The sequence below is a fragment of the Lontra canadensis genome, unplaced genomic scaffold, assembly GCF_010015895.1.
Source record: "Lontra canadensis isolate GAN:19392208 unplaced genomic scaffold, GSC_riverotter_1.0 scaffold7, whole genome shotgun sequence".
In the NCBI taxonomy this organism is placed as follows: Eukaryota; Metazoa; Chordata; class Mammalia; order Carnivora; family Mustelidae; genus Lontra; species Lontra canadensis.
Window position 1 is genome coordinate 23,113,483 of NW_022631001.1, and position 23,800 is coordinate 23,137,282.

The 23,800-nt window shown below is 38.0% G+C and overlaps 1 protein-coding gene across 2 annotated transcripts in view; it reads right to left on the minus strand.

Annotated features, from left to right (window-relative positions):
- Positions 1 to 23,800, minus strand: part of UVRAG (UV radiation resistance associated) — a 292,228-nt gene that overhangs the window by 216,977 nt on the left and 51,451 nt on the right. For both annotated transcript variants that reach the window (XM_032853034.1, XM_032853035.1), the window contains 2 exons: positions 18,774 to 18,935; positions 10,347 to 10,421 (listed from right to left, as the gene is read on the minus strand). In XM_032853034.1, coding sequence (XP_032708925.1) covers positions 10,347 to 10,421; positions 18,774 to 18,935 — 237 coding nt within the window. The remainder of the gene's footprint in view (positions 1 to 10,346; positions 10,422 to 18,773; positions 18,936 to 23,800) is intronic.

The following is a 23,800-nucleotide window of genomic DNA, read 5'->3' on the forward strand; positions in this document are numbered from 1 at the left end:
GTGAAAACCTGACGAAAACAGCTTAAAGGCTCCACCGAAAGCTTTCCTCAGCAGAACTGATACATTCTAGATGTTATTCATAAAACTATTAAGTGAGCTTTGCAAGTAGTCTTTTTTCTACTTACTTAGCTAGAATAAGAAATTACGATTGGCAAGGGAAAAAATAATGGCTCTCTACTACTTGAGCGTATTTTCAGATGCAATCAGTATCCATTTTTAAATATAGTATTTATTTGTACAACGTCTCTTAAAATAGCTACCTGATGAATCAATAGACAGCCTGTGTTCCTATGTGTATATGTTCATCTGGACCTTAACAGACTTTTAGTTGCCAGCCAAGTTTAACTGAAAAAAAAAAGTCAAGAATCTCTGTCAAGTACCTTCAAATCTCGGGTACTTGTTGCCTCTGAGGAAGCCCAGAAGCTAGGCTTTTCAGGAGGAAAGGCAAGACCTCTTCTGAGACACTGAAGCAGAACTGAATATATGTATTTCCCCAGATTTGGTGTGAGGTTTGAGACCACAGAGGAAGTTCTCCTCTCCCTCAAAATAGTGAGAAGCATTGAGAAATAAGAATAGTTCTGTTAAGCAAAAGTATACAGATCCTGAAACCAAAATCAACTCCTTCTTTTAAGTTCAATAGGGTAAAGAAATCCTTGTTCATATTTTAGTGTTTTAAACGACCCTCAAGAAAGCATTACAATCAGAGTCTCACAGTGCAAGTATGAAGTGGACTTAAATGCCATCAGTGCTACTCCCTGACAAGAGGACCGAAGCTGTGTCTGTCATGTAACCTGAAAGTATCTTTCAGAGTAGAGGCAGGAACTGTGTGATCCTAACAGACTGAGTTCACTCATGGAAAAATATGAACTAAGCAAAGTCTATGCTAAATCTTGACACTCACAAAAGTAAGACACAACTTCAGTGGAAAGGAGCTTGTGCCCAAGAGGAGAGAAGGCACGCACACAAATTCCTATACGTGTGAGAGGCGAAGAGAAGGCAGGACTAGCATCACACTAACGAACATTAGTGAACGGGGCGGGGAGAGAGAGAGGGAGAGAGAGAAGAAAGGACTCCCAGCTTGGAAGAACAATTTAAACCAAAACCAACTATGGGGTGGGGTGGGGGGGGACACAAAGGCCAAGCATGCCCTCACTACAGATCCAAGAAAGAAGAGTAAAAACAAGTTTTCAAAATTTTAAACTCTGAATCCTCTAGTGAGGGTAAGTCTGGAGCTCTGTTTCTGTTTACTTTTCAAGAATCTAAAACATCTATACAAAGAACCCTGCCTGGCTTTGAATTTTCCAGTATTAAGATTTAGAAAAGCTCAAAAAATTGTGCTAAGAAGACAAGATCCTCCAAATTCATAACAGGAAACGTGGCATTTTCCCAGATTATTTTCTGGCTGCAACGAAGAGGGGGAATGGGGACCACACTGCAGCAGCAGGATTTATAAATATGAATTACAGGATAAGATGATTTTCCAAACATCTGTCAGAAGTTAATTTGATCCAAGAGAAAAGGAGGGAAAAGAGAAAAAAAGACTCAAGAGAAGCCAAATACAGTGACTAATACGTGGAACTTTTGTAGACTTCAGTGGGTTGATGGCCTCACGGGCATTGCATGCCCACTCTACAATAATAAATACACACACTCTGTACAATAACGCACTTCATACCATTCAAAGCCCTTTCCCACGTACCTTCTCACTGGATTTGCACAATGCACACAGTGGAGATCTCTGGTTAAATGTAAACACAGAGACCTGGTACTTTGAACAGGATATATGAAGTGGGAAGAAATGTAGAGATGGCATGTAGCATAGTGTTTAAAAGAAAACACCTTTGAATAAAGGAGACCTGCTTTTAAGTCATGATTCTGCTACTCCCCAGCTATATAATCTTGGGTTAGTAGTTTCAGGTTTTCTTCTAGGGTACTTTACCTATAAAATGAGGATAATAACTACCTCGTGGAGTTGTTACACGAGATTAAATAAAGCCACGTAAAACAGCTAGTATAGTGTCTAACAAAGAGTAGGTACTCAGTAAGTGAAAACTGGCAAGGGTAGCTTTCAAATGCTCAGTCCCTACCTGGTATAAGTAACAGTTACTAGGCTATCGTACCAGCTCAAATCATTCAGAAACAAAATTTTACCCTAGATTTAGACAGAGCTCAGATACCTAAATGTTTTATGACAAAGCAGGCAGCTATTAGAAACAGCCCCTGAAGACTTATTGTCTTTATATTTTATAATGGAGTGGGAAGAGGCATAAGGAAAGCTGAATAGAGTATGTAGAGGAATGGTCTATTTTTATGATTTTCCAATTTTTGCTTAATGATGTACAGAAAGACCTGGACATTATACCATATCCCTTTCCCTATTGTTAAAACATAGGCTCCTTGGGACATTTAATCCCTACCGCTGAACGTCCAGCTTTGAGTACTGTGTAGGATGTGCTTTGGAAACAAGTTTTATGTCCATTAATTTGACTAGTAAGAGGAAATACCCATCTTTTTAATTTCTCAGTTCTATAAAGTTAACTAAATGGAAATATCTTGACTGGGATTAGAAATCAGATTTTCTACTTTTCAAAAGTATCATGACTTGAAAAATATAAAATAAGGAATTTTCATTTGTACAAGTTCTCAAAAAACAGACTCTGAAACTTGCTATTGTCCCTAAATCTTTAATCTAGGCTCGACTATGCACTTGAGATGGTCAAGTTGTGTGACTGTGTTTGTGAAATTAATCACCAAATTGCTATTTCAATCTCCTGAGAATTTCATTCCAAAAAGATTTGATCCTTTTTACTAGATTCTACTCCTGCTCTTTTTTTTTTCATTAGAGTGAGAATGCACTGCCATCTACTGGATTCTGAAGATACTGCTGCTATAACTTTTAGTCTGAGAAAAGAATTCTTACCAAGCTGATGCTTTTTGTACTTTGTCAAAAACATAGTAGTTATTATGGCGGTATGAGTTACATAAAAATAAAACTCCAGAGGGGTACCCGGGTGGCTCAATTGATAAGGGTCTGCCTTCAGCTCAGGCCATTATCCAAGGTGCTGGATGGAGCCCCCAGGTCAGGCTCCCTGCTCAGTGGGGAGTCTGCTTCTCCCTCTTCCTCTGCCCCTCCCCATCCCACTCATGCTCTCATTTACTCTCTTGCAAATGAATAAATAAATAAGATCTTTAAAAATAATAGGGTTAAAGTGGGTAGAAGAGAGAAATAATACCAACCCCTCAAGATTTTTATTCTCAATTATTGCTGTGATAGTACCAAATATAGCATGCATTCACCTACATTCATTAACAAGCTTCTTTTGAGCACATGCTATACTATATGCCAGGTACTGTTGCAAGCGACACGATGTCAATGCAATAGAATTAGAGAGGTAATCTCTTTTATCATAGGGTTCAGATCCCAGTGAGTAGTTTCCATTTATTATTGAACTCTGCTCATGTGCCAGGCTTATACTGTACATTATCACTTTTCATTCTTCAAGGATGAGGTAGAAACTGTTCTACATACAAGAGAAAAACTCAGAGATGACTTAATTTGACCAAGATCTCTCTCAGAGGTAAGTTGCAGAAGTACCTGGAATTAAACTCACATCAATCTGCCTCCACAATCTGTATTTCTATCTACTAGGAGTATACACTCACCCAGGTAAGCTGTCAGCATCCTCCCAAAAACAAGAGTAGCAAAAAAAAAAAAAAAAAAAAAAAAAAAAAAAACAACCCAAAAAAAAAAAAAAAAAAAAAAAAAAAAAAAAAAGTAGCTGACAAAAGGCAATTTAAGCAAAGATAGCCTTGCATATCTATACAAAAGGCAAAACTCCTAAACTGCGATCTGAAAGGTTTCCAGCTTACTGGATAAGGACCTGGTCCAATAACCTCTTACTTCTCATGCTCCCCAAATGCCATTCTAGAAGCTCAATCCACCCAGAAAACATCCCTCCCAGCCACCTCGCTTTATTCACCAAACCTCCATCCCCTCCAACTTCAAGCCACAACAGAGTTCCTCTCTGGTTCTCCACCGTCTCCAAAAGTTAAAAAGAGCACCTCTTCCTCTTCAGATTATTTAAAGTTCTGCTATAATTCATATAATTCACCTGTGTTATCTGCAAGACCCAAATAACTGACATTTTCAGAAACAATTTTCAAACTAAATCCATTTGTAAACCAGAGCTCTTCTGGAACATATGGTGTTTTATCTCACCTAAAGGAAATAAATATTTGTGACTCTGCATCTAATACTTTTGTACCCCAAAATACTTAGTTTAATAATGGGCACAGAGTATTTGATATTTATTGATGGGAAAAATGACTTTTGCAAATACAGACAGAAGATTTTCATCATTTACTCAATCATCTCTTCATCCACATTGCTGTTGAATAGCTAAGGAGTTCCATGTTTCATATGCCAAAGAAATGCAATCTTACTACATAAAATTAACGAGAACATATCACTCCCTAATAATGTCAGCAGAGGCTGCTGAACAACGGATTCAAACGCACAGCATATTTTAGTCAAAGATTTCCTAATGTGTTAAGTAGTTTCCAAACACACTCCTAGGAGTGAGACTGAACTACTTGTCCATTGTCCTATGTAGTTGAGAGAGTAACCAGGCTCCTAAAAACTCAAAAGAAATGAGTAAAGCCTTTTCGAGAAGCAGAAGAACAAACAAAGAAGCAAGAGTTCTGAGCAAATAAGTAATTTCAGCTTTTAGACCCATAAAGGCTGAACGCACTTTAAGTAATATGGACAGAGGGAAGATTGACAGCAACATAATCATCAAAAGTAATAGTAACAGTGTTTCAGGTCACAATTAATGTAAAACAACAAGAATGCTTCAGAACTGATCAACAAAAATTCTAGTCACTCTTTATAAAGTTGCTTTAAAATGTACTTCCTTTTCACCCCACAAGTTTAAGTCTTCTTAGTGTACATACGTTCTTAAAATACAATCCTGTTCTCAAAGCCTTATTAGTTTAGCATTTTATAAAGTCCTTTATGAAATATGTCCAACACAGATATGTCTGCAATTACTGTCATTACAAATATATTTGGACTTATTTCTGCCAACTCGACTACATGTTTTAGTTTACCATTTGTTTTCTTTTCTCCCTCCTACTAGTCAACAAAGTTTTCTACTCTTTATAGTCCCTTTTTTCCTCTGCTACTTAAAAATATATATTCTCTGGGGGTGCCTGGGTGGCTCAGTGGGTTAAGCCGCTGCCTTCGGCTCCGGTCACAATCTTGGGGTCCTGGGATCGAGCCCCACATCGGGCTCCTTGCTCAGTGGGGAGCCTGCTTCTCTCTCTGCCTCTGCCTGCCTCTCTGCCTGCTTGTGCTCTCTCTCTGTGTCAAATAAATAAATAAATAAATAAATAAATAAATAAATAAAATCTTAAAAAAATATATATATATATATATATTCTCTGGTTTCTACCTACTCTAGATACTTCCACATTTTTAACGTGCACCCCGACCACAAATTTTTCTAACAAATTCTGTAGTTGTTTACTATCTTCCTCCCAGACAGATCAGTAACCTCATTGAGTCTTAACTCTTTACACACCCTCCCTCCCCTCATTATTGCTGTCTAGAGCAGTGCTTCTAAAAAGCTCTGCAGCCAATGACCAGGTGCTTTTCCTTCAATCCACTGTGAACTGATAATTTTGTAAAATACAATAAAAAGGCAAAATAATGTCAAATTGCTATAAAAGTTTTGAAACATTTACTCTCACTTTTTATACTTGGCTCACCACAGACTAGTGACAGTTCTTTTTTTTTTTTCCTTTTTTTTAAGATTTTTATGTATTTATTTCTCAGACAGAGAGCACAAGCAGGCAGAGTGGCAGGCAGAAAAAGAGAGAGAAGCAGGCTCCCTGCTGGACAAGGAGCCCGATGCGGGACTTGATCCCAGGACCCTGGGATCATGACCTGAGCCGAAAGCAGAGGCTTAACCGACTGAGCCACCCAGGCGTCCCTAGTGACAGACACTTCTTAGACTAGCCCTGGTCCACAAACTATACTTTGAATAACTATAGTCTAGTTTGTTTTTACATAAAAACAGGTAACTTGTTACATATTAAGTTTCTTTTTGTGTGTTAGTTTGCTGTCAGTAGTTAACTGCATTCACTAACATTGTAACCATTTTCATGTGTCTTGCTGTAACTTGCTGTTACTTCCTACATCTTCCCTTTGGGATCACTTCTCCGCCTCCAATTCAGTATAGATAAAGGGTCTGTAGGAAGTAAATTCTCAATCTGTGTGTGTTTAAAGTTGTTCCTCTTTCATCCATGCTCTTGACTGAAGGCTGACTAGAAATACAGTTATACATTTAATAGGTAATAGCACTCTGAGGATCATTTCTCCTGGCATCAACTGTTACTGTTGCAAAGTCAGCTGTCAGTCAAATTTGTAGGTAATACTTCCTTTCTCTCTGCTCACTTTTAAGACTTCTCGTTTTGTTTTGTTTTTTTTAAGATTTCTCCTTTTAAAATTAACATTAAAGATCTGCAGTTTCTATGTCTTTTTTTCAGCCTCCTTCTATAATTGGGAGAGTCCTACCAACCTCAGCTTTGTGCTCATTTTCTGTTCATTTTGCCCAGAGGAGCGCATCTTTCAAGGACTAGGCTTCTGCCTACTACTTCTCTTCCAGATGGGTTTATTTTCTTGCTTTTAGTTTGTTTTAGCAAGTATGTCTCTTGAAATTTCTCTGATGTCACCAATCACTAGGGTTTTTTTGTTTTGTTTTATTTTTGTTCTTTGGGTTTTGGGGTTTGTTTTTAAACCTATCACTGCCTTTTGTTTGGTGCAGTTGAGGGTCTCAAAGTGTGCACTTACAAGGACATCTTGACTGGAAAAACTGTTTATGGCTTTCTTTAAAAAGGAAAACTAATGCTTTTTAAAGTTCAAACTGTATATCAGATGTTCACCTGAAAGTTGGTACAGGGGCAAGATAAGGCTGGCATCTAAATTTGTAAAATTCACTAACTGAAGGACTATAGAATAATATATACCACTTATTACAATAATATATATTCAATAAACTTTTATTGACCATTTGGTCTTGAATCCCAGCTCTGCTAATTAGTAGCTCTGTAATCTTGAGAAAGTCACTTAACTTCGTGCAGGCTTCCTCTTCTGTAAAAAGACAATTGTGAGATTTAAATGAGTTAAATTATGTAAAGCACTTAGAACAGCACCTAGCATTATTATCAGCTCACTGGACATTAGCTGCTATTATTATTATTATTATTATTATTATTATTATTACTAGGAACACTCTGCACTCATGTTTCCACACAGGCAAAAGATATCCTACTCCTAGAGATCAATTCCCTGCTCAGCGGGGAGCCTGCTTCTCCCCCTCCCTGTACCTGCTGCTCCCCCTGCTTACACTCTCTTTCTCTGCCAAGTAAATAAAATCTTAAAAAAAAAAAGATGTCCCACTCCATATCCCAGGTCCTAAAAAGAACACTTCCAGTTTCTCTGCATCCTTCTCTTGTTCCTTTCCAGGACAGGCAGAGGACATACCTGACAGCTGAGCTTGGGAGACAAAACAGAGCCTGACAGCCTCAGTTCTTTCCAGGTTCCCTCCCAGTCAGAACATCCTGCCTACACCACACATAAATTCTGCTTTTGGCTTGGAGGATTAGGCTTTGTCCCTGTAAGGGCAAGATCTTGGTTTTGCTTATTTTGTTGTTTTTGGGGGAAGATTCAATTTGGGAGGAAGTATATACCAGCTCCTTTAGTTGTAGAATTTAAAACACATTTGCCAATTAATTTTATTGGAAATAAAGCCAACGTTCTGATCTCCATTTATCTATCACCTATCTTATTTCTAAACTTGCTCCAAACTCAGAGGGAGAAGAAAGGGGTATTAGTCACTGGCTATCCAAAACTTCAATTACTAATAGTATCTGACTATACAATTCTTATGGAGATTAAATAGAATAACAGATATAAAACTCTTAAAAGTGTTTGATACACAGTCACATTCAATAAATATTCACTTTAATATTATTACTATGTACCAGATATTGTGCTAGACAGTGTACTAGTTACCAGTTGCAAGAGGAACTTAATCCCTCAACAGGGTTGGAATGGATAACCCTATACGTGGGATACTACAAACAAGAACAGTAGCCATCTCATAATTCTCTCAGTAAATCAAACATTTTTACTAAGCAAATACCATGCCTCAAGAACTGTGATAGGTACCGGGAATTCAAAATTATATATACAAATCTGTCCTTAAGAAGCTTACAGATTAGAGGATCTATACAACAAAGGAAGAAAGAATTATAAAGTGGTATCTCTTATGTCAAAGGTATAAACAGTGTTGATAAACTTAAGGAACCCAGAATATAAGGGCTTTAAACAAAATTTTTTTAAAAAGCTTATCAGAGCTTGAACTGAATTTGGTGAAGTCACCTAGAATACCTTCCATTCTGCCAAATCCAATGAACAATTTTCAGTCCTCACCTAATCTGCCCACTCCCGCCCCTTATATGCCAAATACTAAACCCAAACAAAAATCTCTTTCTTTGGCATCTGAGAGCCTGTGAGACTCCACCCTCTTTTCCCTATACATCCGTCATCATTCCTTCTCAGTCAACTTTTCCAATGCCTCCACCTCTTCTTGTCCCTTAAAAGTTGGAGGCCTCAAGACTTGGTTAGTAAGCCCCCTTGTTCCTCACTGTAAACCCTGTCCCTAGCCTGAACTCATCATTTCAGTGACTGTTTGCCATTGGCCCCACATTCCTATCTCTACTCTACTTCTCCCCTCTGAACTCCATCTGCACATGGGTATCTTAAAGGCATCTCAAAGTCCCTATGATCAAATATCCACTCTCGATCTGCCTCCATGAAACCTGGTCCTCTTTTAGCATCCCTCAGTTCTCCTAGTGCCTGGAATATTTATTTATCCCATTACACTATCCAAGTCAGAAACCCAAAAGTCATCCTTAACCCCGTCTTTTTCCTTATACTCTAAATTTAAAGGATACCAGGTCCCAATGATTTTTACCTCCTAAAACTTTCCTAAATCCACTTTCTCTCTTTTGGGCCATAACCCAGTTTCAAAGTATCAGCATCTCTTACCTAATATACTACATGATCCTCCTTTCTGTCTTTCCACATATATTCTTACCTCTTCTACAATTATTCTTTACTACAGACAGAGTGAAATTGTTAAAATACAAATCATATTCTATCTCTGTCATGCTAAAAATCCTTCAACACTAAAAATCCACTGCTCTTAGGACAAAATCCTTTAAAAAGTTCTATATTATATGGTCCCTGCCTTCCTGTCCACCCTCATCTGGTATCACTCTTCCTCATCACTCTGACCTTCCTTTAGTCCCTAAAACCCACCATGTGTCTTTCCACTTCATGGCCTTGCAACTTGCCAACCTCCTCTGCTACAACACTGTCCCCGTTCAGCCCCCACTCCCTGCACTTGGTTCATTTCCACTCATCCTCTGGATTGTAGCCTTAAAAGTCTAGTTCTCAAAAAGACAGTCCCTAGAGTGTACGGAAGATCCTCCCTACATGCTTATAGCATTACCACCATTTGTGTTTATACGTATTCACCTGTTAGGTCACCTCACCAGCGCTTGTCTCCTCCACACACTCCTGCTGGAAAACATCCATCTACTCACCAATATGCTTTTAGCACTTACGGAGAGGGCACAATGGCTAACAAACGGCAGGTACTGAATAATTAGCTGCTAAATGAATGGAGCATTCCAGAAATAGCATTTCACACAACGAAGAATTATGAACCAATGTGATCACTAAGAGCAAGTAACACAGAAAACTCACCTCATTGTTTTGTGGCTAGTATTAAGTGGGATAAAGAACATGAACCACCTGGCATAGTAACACAGATAGTAGGTATTTGGTAAATATGAATTCTCTTCCCTTTCCTTTCTCTAATTGCCTGTAGATATAGAGATAGCACTGACTATAACACCACTTGACTCACAGTTTCTTAAATTTACTCAAAGTGTAAAAGGTATCTGAAACATTTAATAAAACTGTATTGCACTTAACCAAAATTCACCATTCTGTTTTCACTCTCCAAAGAATTACATAGAATAAGAGCAAAAAGCCCAGATTTTCTGTTAAGAAAATTAATAATCTAGATTTAGAAAAGATGAATCGGGGTTACAAAACAATTTTCCCCTTTAAAAAGCATCACCCTAAGCCACACTAAATAAATGTACAATGATACTTAAAACAAGATTCTGTTTACACAGAGCTTTTTACACTGTATGTCAAGGCACAGCTACACTAAACTAAACTCACAGCATTAGGAAAATCCTCTTACCTTATGTTCAAATGGAGCACCATAGTAGCCATCATTCAGCCCAAAAATTATTTCATTTTGGTTGCGGGCATGAATCTAAGAGAGAAGAAAAACATGCTATCAGTTTTTCTCATTCCAATTAAGTTTTATTATGATTAAGGCGTGACAGTTACAGCAAGACCTACTTCAATGCTGAGAAACAGGATGATTAACCTAACAAGCCAGCAGAAAATACAACATTTATCTTAAGCCCAGGTAATCAATTGAGTGCTTCCTGCTTTAGTGCTTTAGTCAAAGGGCTCACAAAATCATTATACCGAGATAACAGGCATGATCATTGACATATATTATCTACAAACACTTCTTGAGATTGCTATGGAAAGGTTATTTCTGAAATATAAGGGATCCAGAGACATACTATACATTCTCAGATCTCAAAGGAAACACAATCCAATTAGTCTATAAGAGTGCTTTAAAAATTATAAAGTCTTAGGAAAAAAAAAGATGAATATTATTTTCTATTTTCAAGAAGACAGTTTAAATTTAGATAATAATATGTAAGTTACAATCACTCTGGACTCCAGTTTCCTAAAGTAAAAATGAATGAATCAGATTATGTCTGTTATATCATACTTCTGTGCCTACCCACCTCTCCTATGGCTAAATCCAACATATCATCTAAATTTCACTCAAGACTATCAATCAATTTAACCTAAATGACATCTGGATTCAAGAACAACAGAATACACATCACATGTATAAGAAACATTTACCAAAAAAGAGACTTTATATTCTAAGGCCATAAAATAAAAACCTCAGAAAGGCTGAAAAGATTGAAATCATACAAACTATTTTCTCTAAACTCAAGAGAATTCAAGTAGAAATCCACAAAAGAAAGATACCTGGAAAATCCACAAATGTTTGAAAATTAAACATCATACCTCTAAATAACCTATGGATCAAGGATAAATAAAAGGGAAATATTTTGAATTGAATGAAAATGAAAATACAACATCAAAGTTTGTGAGTCACAGTTAAAGTAAGACTTAGAGAAAAATTTAGTAGATGCTTAATCTAGAAAAGAAAGTCTCAAAACGGTAAAACAAAAATCCTACCTTAAGAAACTAGTAAAGAAGAGAAAAGTAAACCCAAAGCAAGCAAAAGGAAGAAAATTAAAGGATAAAATCAGAAATCAATGAAACTGAAAACAATAACAATAATCAAAGAAACCAAACACTAGTTATTTGAAAGCCTAAGAAAACGGATAAATCTCTAAGCAATGATCAAGAGAAGAGAGGAGACAGAAATTACATATACCAAGAACGAAAGAGGAAAGTATCATTATATAGCCTATGTACATTACAAGAATATAGTAATATTGTGGAAATCTTTATACTAATAAACTTGAAATCTTAGGTGAAACCGATAAATTCTTTGGAAGACAAACTATCAAAGCTCATGTAAGAAGGCACAGAGAGGCTAAATAGCCCTACATCTAATAAAGTAACAGAAGTCCTATTTTTAAAATTTCCCCACAGGGAAATCTTAACACCCAGATGGGTTCACTGAAGAATTCTGCCAAACATTTGCAGAATAGTAATACCAACTTTACACAAATTCCTCCAGAAGGAATAGAAGAGTTAAGGTTTCCCAATCCATTTTATAAAACCAGCATTACTCTCATACTAAACTGGACAAGAACAAGGCAAGAAAAGTACAGACCAATATCCCCCATGGACATAGATGAAAGAAGCCTTAATAAAATATTGGCAAATGTAATCCATTATGAAAGGAAATTTCCTCACCCTGACAAAGTGCTACAAAATTTACAGCTAATATTATACTTAATAATGAAAGACTTAATACTTTTACACAACAGCAGTAACAAAACAAGGATGCCCACTTTATTCACTTCAAGTCAACACTGTACTGAGGTCTTACCAATGAAATGATAAGAAAAGAGCAAAAACACATATTCATTAGAAAGGAAGAAATTAGACCATGTGTTCACAGACATGATTGCCTACACAGCAATCTACAAAAGGAATCTACAAAAAAAAACTACTAGATCTAATAAATGAGTTTAGCAAGGTCACAGAATACATGCTTAATACAGAAATGTTTCTATATACTAGCAACAACAACTGGAAATAGGCATATTCTTTAAATGAATAGCATTTAAACTAGCATAAAAAACATGGAATCACAGGTACAAATCTAACAAAATATGTGCAAGACCTATATACTTAAAACTACAAAATGCTGATGAATGAAATCAAAGATTTTCCCAAATGGAGAGATGTCCATAGACTAAAACATCCAATACTAGCAAGATGTCAATTCTCCCCAAATTTTCTCAGATTTTTATAGAATTGACAAATTAATTCTAAACTGTATAGGTAAAGGCAAAAGATCTAAAACAGCCAGAACAATTTGAAAAAAGATCAAAGTTGGAGGATTCTTATTACCTGAATTCATGATGTATAAAACTATGGAATTCAAGACAATGTGATATTGACATAAAGACAGACCTATAGAACAATGAAACAGAAGAGAGTCCAGAAGCAGACCCACATAAAATTATTTTAAATTATCGATTTTCAACAAAGATAGCAAGGTAATTCAATGGAGAAATAAGAACTCTTATAACAGAGTACAGAAAAAAATGTTCATCCATCTGCAAAAAAAAAGAACCATATACTTTAAATAAAAGTTAATCCAAAATGATCATATACATAAACGTAAAACCTAATAGTATAAAACTTCTAGAGGAAAAACCCCATAGGAGAAAATCTCTGTGACCCTGGATTAGGCAAATATGTCTTAGATAAGACACGAAAAGTATGAAACATAAAAAGCAAACACCGATATAGTGGACTTTAACACTTATAAACTTGCTATTTAAATGACACTTAAAGAAATGAAAGGACAAAGGATGCCTTGGTGGCTCCGTTGCTCAAGTGTCTGCCTTCAGCTCAGGTCATGATCATAGAGTCCTGGGATCCAGTCCTGCATCAGGCTCCCTGCTCAGTGGGGAGCCTGCTTCTCCCTCTCCCTCTGCCTGCCACTCTCCCTGTTTGTGCTCTGCATGTCAAATAAAAAATAATAATAATAATAAAAAAGGACAAGCCACAGACTAGCAGAAAATATTCAGAAAATACTATCTCATAAGGAACTAACTCATATCCACAATACATATAGAAGTTTTACAACTCAATAATGAGAATTCAAACAGCCAAATAAAAACTGGGCAAAAGACCTGAATAAACATTTCACTTAAAAAAGGGCAAGAGAGAGAATGATGACAAATAAACATTTTTTTATTGCTCAACATGACTTCATCACTAGATAAATTAAAATTAAAATCAGAAGATTCTATATACCCATAGTTAAGCAGCAGAAGAAGAAATTAAGAAAACAATTCCAGGAGCACCTCGGTGGCTCACTCAGTTAACCATCTGCCTTTGGCTTAGGTCATGATCCAGGAGTCCTGGGATCGAGCCCCGCATCAGCAGTCTGCTTCTCCCTCTTCCTCCGCCGCTACCTCCCCCGCCCCCGACTTGTTCTCTCCCTCTCTCCCTATGAAATAAATAAATAAAATCTTAAAAAAAAAAAAAAAGAAAAAAAAAAAAAAAAAGAAAGAAAACAATCCCATTTACAATTACTCCCCAAATAATAAGACACCTAGGAATAAATCTAACCAAAGAGGTAAAAGACCTGTACTCTGAAAACTATAAAACACTGATGAAAGAAATTGAAGATAACACAAAGAAATGGAAAGACATTTCAAATTCCATGCCCATAGATTGGAAGAACAAATATTGTTAAAATGTCTATACTACTCAAAGCAATCTACATATTTAAAGCAACCCCTGTCAAAATACCAATAGCATTTTCCATAGAAACAGAACAAACAATCCTAAAATTTATATGGAACCACAAAAGAACGTGAATCACTAAAGCAATCTTGAAAAAGGAAAGCAAATCTGGAGGCATCACAATCCTGGACTTCAAGTTATACTGCAAAGCTGCAGTAATCAAAACAGTATGGTACTGGCACAAAAACAGACACAGAGATCAATGGAACAGAATAGAATATCTAGAAATAAACCCATAATCATCTGGTCAATTAATCTACAGCAAAGCAAGAAAGACTATCCGATGAGAAAATGATAGTCTCTTCAACAAATGGTGTTGGGAAAACTGGACAGCTACATGCAAAAGAATGAAACTGGACCACTTTCTTACACCATACACAAAAATAAATTAAAAATGGACTAAAGAGGGGCGCCTGGGTGGCTCAGTGGGTTAAAGCCTCTGCCTTCAGCTCAGGTCATGATCTCAGGGTCCTGGGATCGAGCCCCACAGTGGGCTCTCTGCTCAGCAGAGAGCCTGCTTCCTCCTCTCTCTGTCTCTGCCTGCCTCTCTGCCTACTTGTAATCTCTGCCTGTCAAATAAATAAATTTTTTTAAAAAATGGACTAAAGATCTAAATGTGAGGCCTGAAACCATAAAAATCTTAGAAAAGAGCACAGGCAGTAATTTCTCTTATACCAACTGTTTTTTAGATTGGTCCCCTGACACAAGGGAAACAAAAGCAAAAATAAACTATTGGGACTACATCAAAATAAAAAACTTCTGCATAGCCAAAGAAACAATCAACAAATCTAAAAGGCAACCTACTGAATAGGATACGATATTTACAAATGACATCAAATAAAGGGTTTGTATCCAAAATATATAAAGAATTTATAAAAGTCAACACCCAAAAAAGCAAATAATCCAATTTTAAAAATGGGCAGAAGGCATGAAAAGACTTTTCTCCAAAGTAGACAACCAGATGGCCAACAGACACATGAAAAGATGCTCTGAAAAGACGCTCATCATCACTTAACACCAGGGAATTGCAAATCAAAACTACAATGAGATATCACAACCGTCAGAATGGCTAAAATCAAGAACACAAGAAACAACAGGTGTTGGCGAAGATGTGGAGAGAAAGGAACACTTGTGCATTGTTGGTGGAATGCAAACTGGTGCAGCCACTGTGGAAAACAGTATGGAGTTTCCTCAAAAATTTAAAAAGAGAAATACCCTGTGATCCAGCAATTGCACTATTAAGTATTTACCCAAATAATACAAAAACACTAATTCAAAGGGATATACGCACCCCTATGTTTAGAGCAGTTTTATTTACAACAGCCAAGATACAGAAGCAGCCCAAATGTCCACCGATTGACAAATGGATAAAAAAGATGAGTGTGTGTGTGTGTGTGTGTGTGTGTGTGTGAATATTACTCGACCATAAAAAAGAATGAAATCTTGTCACTTGCAATGATATGGATGGAGCTCAACAGGATAATGCTAAGTGAAATAAATCAATCAGAAAAAGATAAGTTCCATATGATTTCACTCTTATGTAGAATTTAAGAAATGAAACAAATGCAAAAGGGGGGGAAGAGACAGAGACAAACCAAAAAACAGACTTTTAACTATAGAGAAAAAAATGGTGGTTACCAAAGGGGAGGTAGGTGGGGGATGGGTGAAATAGGTGATGGGGATTAAGGAGTGCACTTGTCATGATGAACACTGGGTAATTACAATTAAAACTTTACCAGAAAAAGTCACAAGATACCACTTCGAATCCATCAGAATGATAAAACCCAACAGAATGGAAAACAACTTGGCAGCTTCTTGTAAATTTCAACACTTACCACTAGACCCAGAAATTCCATTCCTACGTATTTACTCAATAGAAATGACAACATATGTCAACATAAAGGTCAATATTTAAATATTCACAGCAGCATTATTCATTGTGGTGGTTAACAGAATTTATACATTTGTCAAATCTACTGAACTGTATACCTACGTATTTACTCAATAGAAATGACAACATATGTCAACATAAAGGTCGATATTTAAATATTCACAGCAGCATTATTCATTGTGGTGGTTAACAGAATTTATACATTTGTCAAATCTACTGAACTGTATACCTTAAAAGGGTAATTTCATTGTATATACATTATACCTCAACAAACCTAACCTATAAACAAAGTTTCATTCAAAAGTCGGCCCTGCCTGACTCCATCCCGACTTGTCTAAATACCTCTTTCATATACTCCCCCAAATTATATCACAAAGCTACAGCAATCAAAACAGCGCTCTGCAGGTCCATATGCAGGTGTTCAACAATCATGAGCTTACCAAGTCTAAGGATCTTGTCTTATCAGTCTCTGGAACCTTAATAGTAAGAATAATGCCTGGTAGAAAGCAGAAGATCAATCAATGAACCCAAGTAATTCCGGCTGTTCTCCTGATACATCTTAGTCTTGTTTTCCTCTGAAAATGTATAATTTTATTTTATCTGATTTCCTAGTAGTATGTTACTTATTGTATCTATTTTGTAGGTGAGTTTTGTCTTTCTACAATAAGTTTCTAACTGGCATAAAAAACATGTTTTCTCTTCCTCTGTTCTCCGTTATACCCACTAACCAGCTTTTTAAGAAGACACCCAAAAACAGACTCTCTGAAATTAGAGCAGCTTCGACATAAACACAGTTGAGTACTTCAAGAAGATCACTACCCAAGGAATATGTGAGTTGAAAAGCATGAAGTCCATCTTCTTTGGCCAAAAACCCCCTGCCAGACTACAGCCATACAACTCTAATGTTAAGAAGCACCATCCTCCATGAAATGTAAGTACTTTCAGAAAAAAGATAAGAGCTCAATACCATTGTCTATCCACAGAGAGCCAACTATGCTATGTGGGAAGACAGAAAAAGTATACATCTTAGTGCAGGGCTCTGGCTGGCCAGCCTAAAGGCAATAAATGTCTCATGCTGAAAGAGAAGAGAGAGGCCCTAAGCCGGAAGTCATGATTTTATAAATTTTCATTGAGACCAGTCCTAAAACAGAAGGAAAAATAGAAAAATAAAAAAGAGTAAGAATCCATAGCAGTTAGAATTTAGTTATGTAAAATATCTATTACATGCATTATTCTGATCACTATAGGAAGACACAAAATAAAATCTATGATAGGCAAAATGAGGGCAGAGGAGTAAAATATCTATTACATGCATTATTCTGATCACTATAGGAAGACACAAAATAAAGTATATGGTAAGCAAAATGAGGGCAGAGGAGTTTTTTTTTTTTTTTAATCTGAAAAAAAATATGTGGAATTAAATTGTTTCTTTAAAAGAAATAAAGCAGGGGCGCCTGGGTGACTCAGCTGGTTAAGCATCCGACTCTGATTTCAGCTCAGGTCATTTTCTCAGGGTCATGAGATTGAGCCGTGTCAGTCTCTGCACTGAGTATGGAGCCTGCTTAAGATTCTCTCTCTCTCTCTCCCCAACCCCAATCATGTGCATGCTTTTTCTCTCTCTCAAAACAATAATATAAATAAATAAATAAATAAATAAAAGAAAGAAAGAAATCAGAAAATCTATATTGAATAAATATTAAGAAACATCAAGGATATTCTCAGATACGACTAACATTTTGGAGTTACCTTTAGCAGTATCCAATAGGTATCACAAATAGACACAGCATTTATTCCAAGGTAGGTTACCAAGGACCACATGTATAGATCAGTGTCATACAGCACAAATCATGCATCTGTAAGTCAGCCAGGCCTAGATTTCAATCTTCCTCCACCTAGCAGTGTGATCTTGAGCATTTACTTAAACTCCCTGTGGTTCGATTTTCCCATTTAGAAAATAAGGGCACTAATACCAACCTTCACAAGGCTGCTATAAAATATTAAGTATAATAACCTAGTCTGGAGATGGTAAATAGGTTTCATTTATCAGCAATTCTGATACATTGCTAGCTGCATCCCAGAACACTGTGTCCAAAGGGATTATGGAGCGACTTCGAAGCTCAGCTAGAGGAATGCTATGATCCAATAGCTACTTCACTCATAGGGACTTGGTAGTAGTATGCAAGCCAGGCATTTGTCAGCCCTGTGTTTAATAAACAGTAATATCTCTCAAAAAAGAAAAAATTAAAAATAAAAAAATAACTAAATAGTACCTCTCCTTCCCAAAATCATTCAACTCTACTGGTCATAACAGAAGTATTTAATAGTATATTCTATATTTGCAAGTTAATTTTTAGATCCAATAAAAGAGAAGATCGCTTCTCAGCCTTGTGGCTAAGATCAAGTGCAATAAAACAGAAGCAGAAAGCTATGGGAAAGCATATTCTTTCCTAAAAAAAAAAAAAAAATTCCTCTTAAAGTAACAGCTCAGGGTACTTCTTCATAAGTTTCTTCAATTAAAAATTATTTTTAAACTTGGCCATGACTCAGAATTTCTATAATTAAGTATAGAAATAATCATAAGGGTTCTCTATAATAGGAAATGTAGAATCTAAACAATATACAGAAAGGTTAGGTAGGCTTAGAGAAGACAAACACTTAAAACTACAGTCTAAAAATTACCTGCTGACCCAAGTATTTCAGCCCATCCAAATAGACTTTCCATTCAATCAAAAGCTGGTAGATGTTCTCCTTTCCACCCCATATCTTCACCACAAAACAAGACACAGATGTATCAAGACGGTCAGGCATTATTCCAAAATCAAGACTCCGCCATGTTGGATTCTGTTGATGGAAAGGAAAGCATGAAGATTCTAATTTGCTTACAGTTATTTCAATTAGATTAGAAATCATTTTGTTTTTAAAAACCAAAAGACTTCAAAAATACATCAAACTGCAGACTTAAATAAACCAGGAAGACATCTAATTAACACAATGGGGGTGATAATGGTATAAGCATACCTAAGAAATAATTGCAAGTTTGGTCCCAAAGCACCACAATAAAGCAAGTACCGAACTAAAGCAAGTCAAATGAATCTTTCGGTTTCTCAGTGCATATAAAAGTTATGTTTACACTAGGCGCCTGGGTGGCTCAGTGGGTTAAAGCCTCTGCCTTCAGCTCAGGTCATGATCCCAGGGTCCTGGGATCGAGCCCTACATCGGGCTCTCTGGTCAGCAGGAAACCTGCTTCCCCCTCCCTCTCTGTCTGCCTCTCTGCCTACTTGTGATCTCTCTCTGTCAAATAAATAAATAAAATCTTAAAAAAAAAAAAGTTATGTTTACACTATACCACAGTCTATTAAGTGTACAACCGCATCATGTCTAAAAAAAAAACCAATTAAAAAAATACTTTATTGCTTAAAAATGTAACCATCATGTGAGCTTTTAGCTATTCATAATCTTTGTGCTGGTGGAGTGTCCTGCCCAGTGTCGATGGCTACTGACTCATCAGGGTGGTGGCTGCTAAAGGCTGGGCGGCTGTGATAATTTCTTAAAATAAGACAACAACCGAATTTGTTGCACTGATTGACTGACTCTTCCTTTCATGGATGATTTCTCTGTAGCATGCAATGCTGTCTGACAGCATTTTACCCACAATAAACCCTCTTTCAAACATATAATCAATCCTCTCAAACCTACCACTGCTTTATCAACCAAGTTTATGTCATATTCTAAATCCTTTGTTGTCATTTCAACTATCTTCACAAAATGTTCACCAGGAGTAGATTCCTTCCCCAGAGGCCACTTCCGTTGTTCTATGAGAAGTAACTGCTCATCCATTCAAGTTTTATCATGAGGTTGCAGCAACTCAGTCATGTCTTCAGACTCCACCTCTCATTCTAGTTCTCTTGCTATTTTCACCACATCTATAGTTACTCCCTTCACTCAAGTCTTGAACCCCTCACAGTCATCTATATTAGGATTGTAATCAGCTTCTTCCAAACTCCTCTTAATATTGATATTTTGACCTCCTCCCATGAATCATGAGTGCTGTTAAAGGCATCTAGAATGGTGAATCCTTTCTGGAAGGTTTTCAATTGACTTTGCCCAGATTCAGCAGAGGAATCACTACCTACAGCAGCTATAGCCTTACAAAATGTACTTCTTAAATAGTAAGACTAGAAAGTTCAAATGACTCCTGGATCCATATGGGCTACAGAATGATGCTGTGTCAGCAGGCACAAAAACAACCTTAATTGCATTGTACATCTCTATCAGAACTCTTGGGTGACCAGGTGCATTTTCTACAAGGAGTGATATCTTGAAAGGAATCCTTTTCTGACTATATCCCAACAGTGGGCTTAAAATATTCATGGAACCATGTTGTAAACAGATGTGCTGCCATTCAGGCTTTCTTGCCCCATTTATGGAGCACAGGCAGAGTAGATTTAGCACAACTTTTAAGGGTCCTAAGATTTTCAGAATGGTAAATGACATTGGCCTCAATTTAGTCATGAGCAGCATTAGCCCCTGACAAGAGAGTCAGCCTGTCCTTCTGAAGCTTTGAAGCCAGGCATTGACTTCTCTAGCTGTGAAAGTCCTAGAAGGCACCCTTTCAAGTAAGAAGGCTGTTTCATCTACACTGAAAATCTGTTGTTTAGTGTAGCCACCTTATTACTCATCTTCACCAGGCCTTCTGGATGACTTGCTGCAGATTCTACATCAGCACCTGCTGCTTCACCTTGTTAAAACCCTCACGGACACACTTCTTTCCTTAAACCTCATGAACCAACCTCTGCTAGCCTCAACTTCTCTTCTACAGCTTCCTCACCCTCTCTCACCCTTCACAGAATTGAAGAGAGTTAGGGCCTTGTTCTGGATTAGGCCTTGCTTTAAGGGAAAGTTGCAGCTGGATCGATCTTTCATCCAGACCTCTCAAACTTTCTCCACATCAGCAATAAGACTGTTCCGCTTTCTTATCATTGTGTAGTCACTGGAGTAGCACTTTTAACTTCCTTCCAGATCTTTTCCTTTACATTCATAACTTGGCTGTTTGGTGCAAGAGGCCTAGCTTTCAGTATATCTTGGCTTTCAACACGCTCTCCTCACTAAGCTTAAGCATTTCTAGCTTGTGATTTAGAGAGGCATGTGATTCTTTCATTGAACGTCTAAGAGGCCATTGTAAGGGCTATCAAACGGCCTAATTTCAATATTGTTCTATCTCAGGGGAAGAGGGGAGAGGCCTGAGGACAGGGAGAGAGGTGGGGGAATGGCTGGTCGGTGGAGGAGTCAAAACACACACAACATTTATCAATTAAGTTCACTCTCATTATAGGAGCAGTGCATGGTGGCCCAGAACAACTGTGATAGCAATGTCACAGCATCATTAACAAGTATAATCACAGTGGGACACCCGGGTAGCGAGCAGGTTAAGCGCCTGCCTTTGGCTCAGTTTATGATCCCAGGGTCCTGGGATCTAGTCCCATATTGAGCTCTCTTCTCAGCAGGATGTCTGCTTCTCCCTCTGCCTGCCGCTCCCCCTGCTTGTGCTCTCTCTCTCTCTTTCTCCCTCTCTCTCTCTGACAAATAAATGCATAAAATCTTAAAAAAAAGTATACTTATAATGAAAATTCTGAAATACTGCAAGAATCACTAAAACAAGACACAGAGACAGGAAGTGAGCAAATATTTTTGGGAAAATGGCACCAACAGACTTGTTCAAAGTCAGGTTGCCACAAACATTCCATTTGTAAAAACACCTTATCTGCGAAGCACAGTAAAATGAGGTATACCTATAAGTACATGTGCCCCCAACAACCATTTGCTGAGAGAGGAAACCAAGAAACGGAGGAGGAACATCAGTTCAGAGGCTGGTACCACCGTGCCTGCAGCTGACGGTCTGGGAGATGGAGAACGGTGATGTGACACAGAAGCAGGAGGTGTTTGGGAACGAGATGTGACAGGAGTTGCTGATGGGCGAAGCTGAGCTGCCAGCTAAGGAAGGAATCTAGAATGTCTCCTGGGTCTCTGCCTCCAACAACGGGCATATGATGTGCCGGTTTCTGCGCAGGGGAAGACTGGCAGAGGCGAAGGAGTGCAGCACGGGGACGGGGTGGGCAAGAGAACCGGGAGTCCACACCCCAATGCGCCAGCTGTGAGAGGCCTTAGGGACGCATGAGCGCAGATATCAGGCAGCCATCTGGAGCCCAGAGGAGAGGGGAAGGTGGAAGGAGCAACCACATCCCGAGCTAGGTCAGCCAGAGAGAGTGTGAAGGAAGGGAGAAGAGGGCCAGGACCTACGTGCGGCCCAAAAGGTCTGAAAACCCACAAAACCCAAACCAAACCAACCAACCAATCAAGGTCATGTTCGTGTGATGAGCTGGAGAAACCTGTCTAGACCCTCCGAGTCTGCTTCCTCCTCTAAAATGAGCTACTAAATCTTCCTCACAGAACAAGACCCCAAAGCCCCAGACACACAAGTAGGGGCTCAAGAGATGACAACAGCCCTAGGAGGGCTCTGAATTCTCCATTCCAACAAGGCCAGGAAAGGGTTCTCCAGCCAAAGCCAGCAGAAATAGATCCCTCAGCCGTCTCAGTGAGTTAGTCCCCCTCACAGCTCTGCCTGTTCTCCAGGCTTCTCCAGGGCACCGGCAGGCCCTGACCTGGGAGGGAAGCCAACGCTGCACACTGCTGCTCCGAATGACCACCAGTACTTCTGAATTTTGCTGCTTGTTTATTATAGCTATTAGAAGGAGGATATATTCTAATTTCCTACTAATATGGCTTCATATGGTAATTCATTTATTCAATACTTAAGACAATTATTAAGAAGCAACACATACACAGTGCCCTCAAAATACCTCCAACTTGTTAGATTCAAACCTGTATTTAAATAATAACATTATTTCATGAAAAGTTCAGTAACAATATTATGCACAGAAGGGAATTAAACCTCAAACAAACAGGGGAAAGACATCACCACAGAGGCTGTGAAACTTGGCTTTTAAAGGACAAACAGGATTTCCCTAAGTTAAAATAAGGAATTTCAGGCAGAAGGAACACAATTCACAAGGGCTCAGCAGTGTGACGCAAGGTATGGTCAGGGAGCTAAGACAACTCCTGTAACACGCAACGCAAGAGCAACAGGACACAAGGCTCGAGATAAACAAGAGGCTACACTGAAGGATATCTGGGGGCGCTGGCTGGCTTAGTCAGTCTACCAGACTCTTGATCCCAGGGTCGTTGAGTTTGAGCCCCACACTGGGTATAGAGATCACCTTAAAATTTAAATTAAAACAAAAACAAAAACAAAAAACCACCTGAAGCATCCTTTATGCATTGCCAAGGAGTACTTTGAACAAGATGTGGAAGATCCATGGAAAGGTTTTACAGTTAAGCATGACAAGGTCAACTGTATGCTCTGAAATAATTTTATTGTTCATTAAGAGAATCATTCAGGGGGCGCCTGGGTGGCTCAGTGGATTAAGCATCTGCCTTCAGCTCAGGTCATGATCCCAGAGTCCTGGGATGGAGTACCACAGAGGCTCCCTGCTCAGCAGGAAATCTGTTTCTTCCTCTCCCTCTACCCCTCCCCCTGCTCATGCTCTCACCCTCTCTCACTTTCTCTCTCTCAAATAAAATCTTGTTTAAAAATCTTTAAAAAGAGAGAGACAATCATTCAGATAGCTGAAACATTCTGAAAAGTCAAA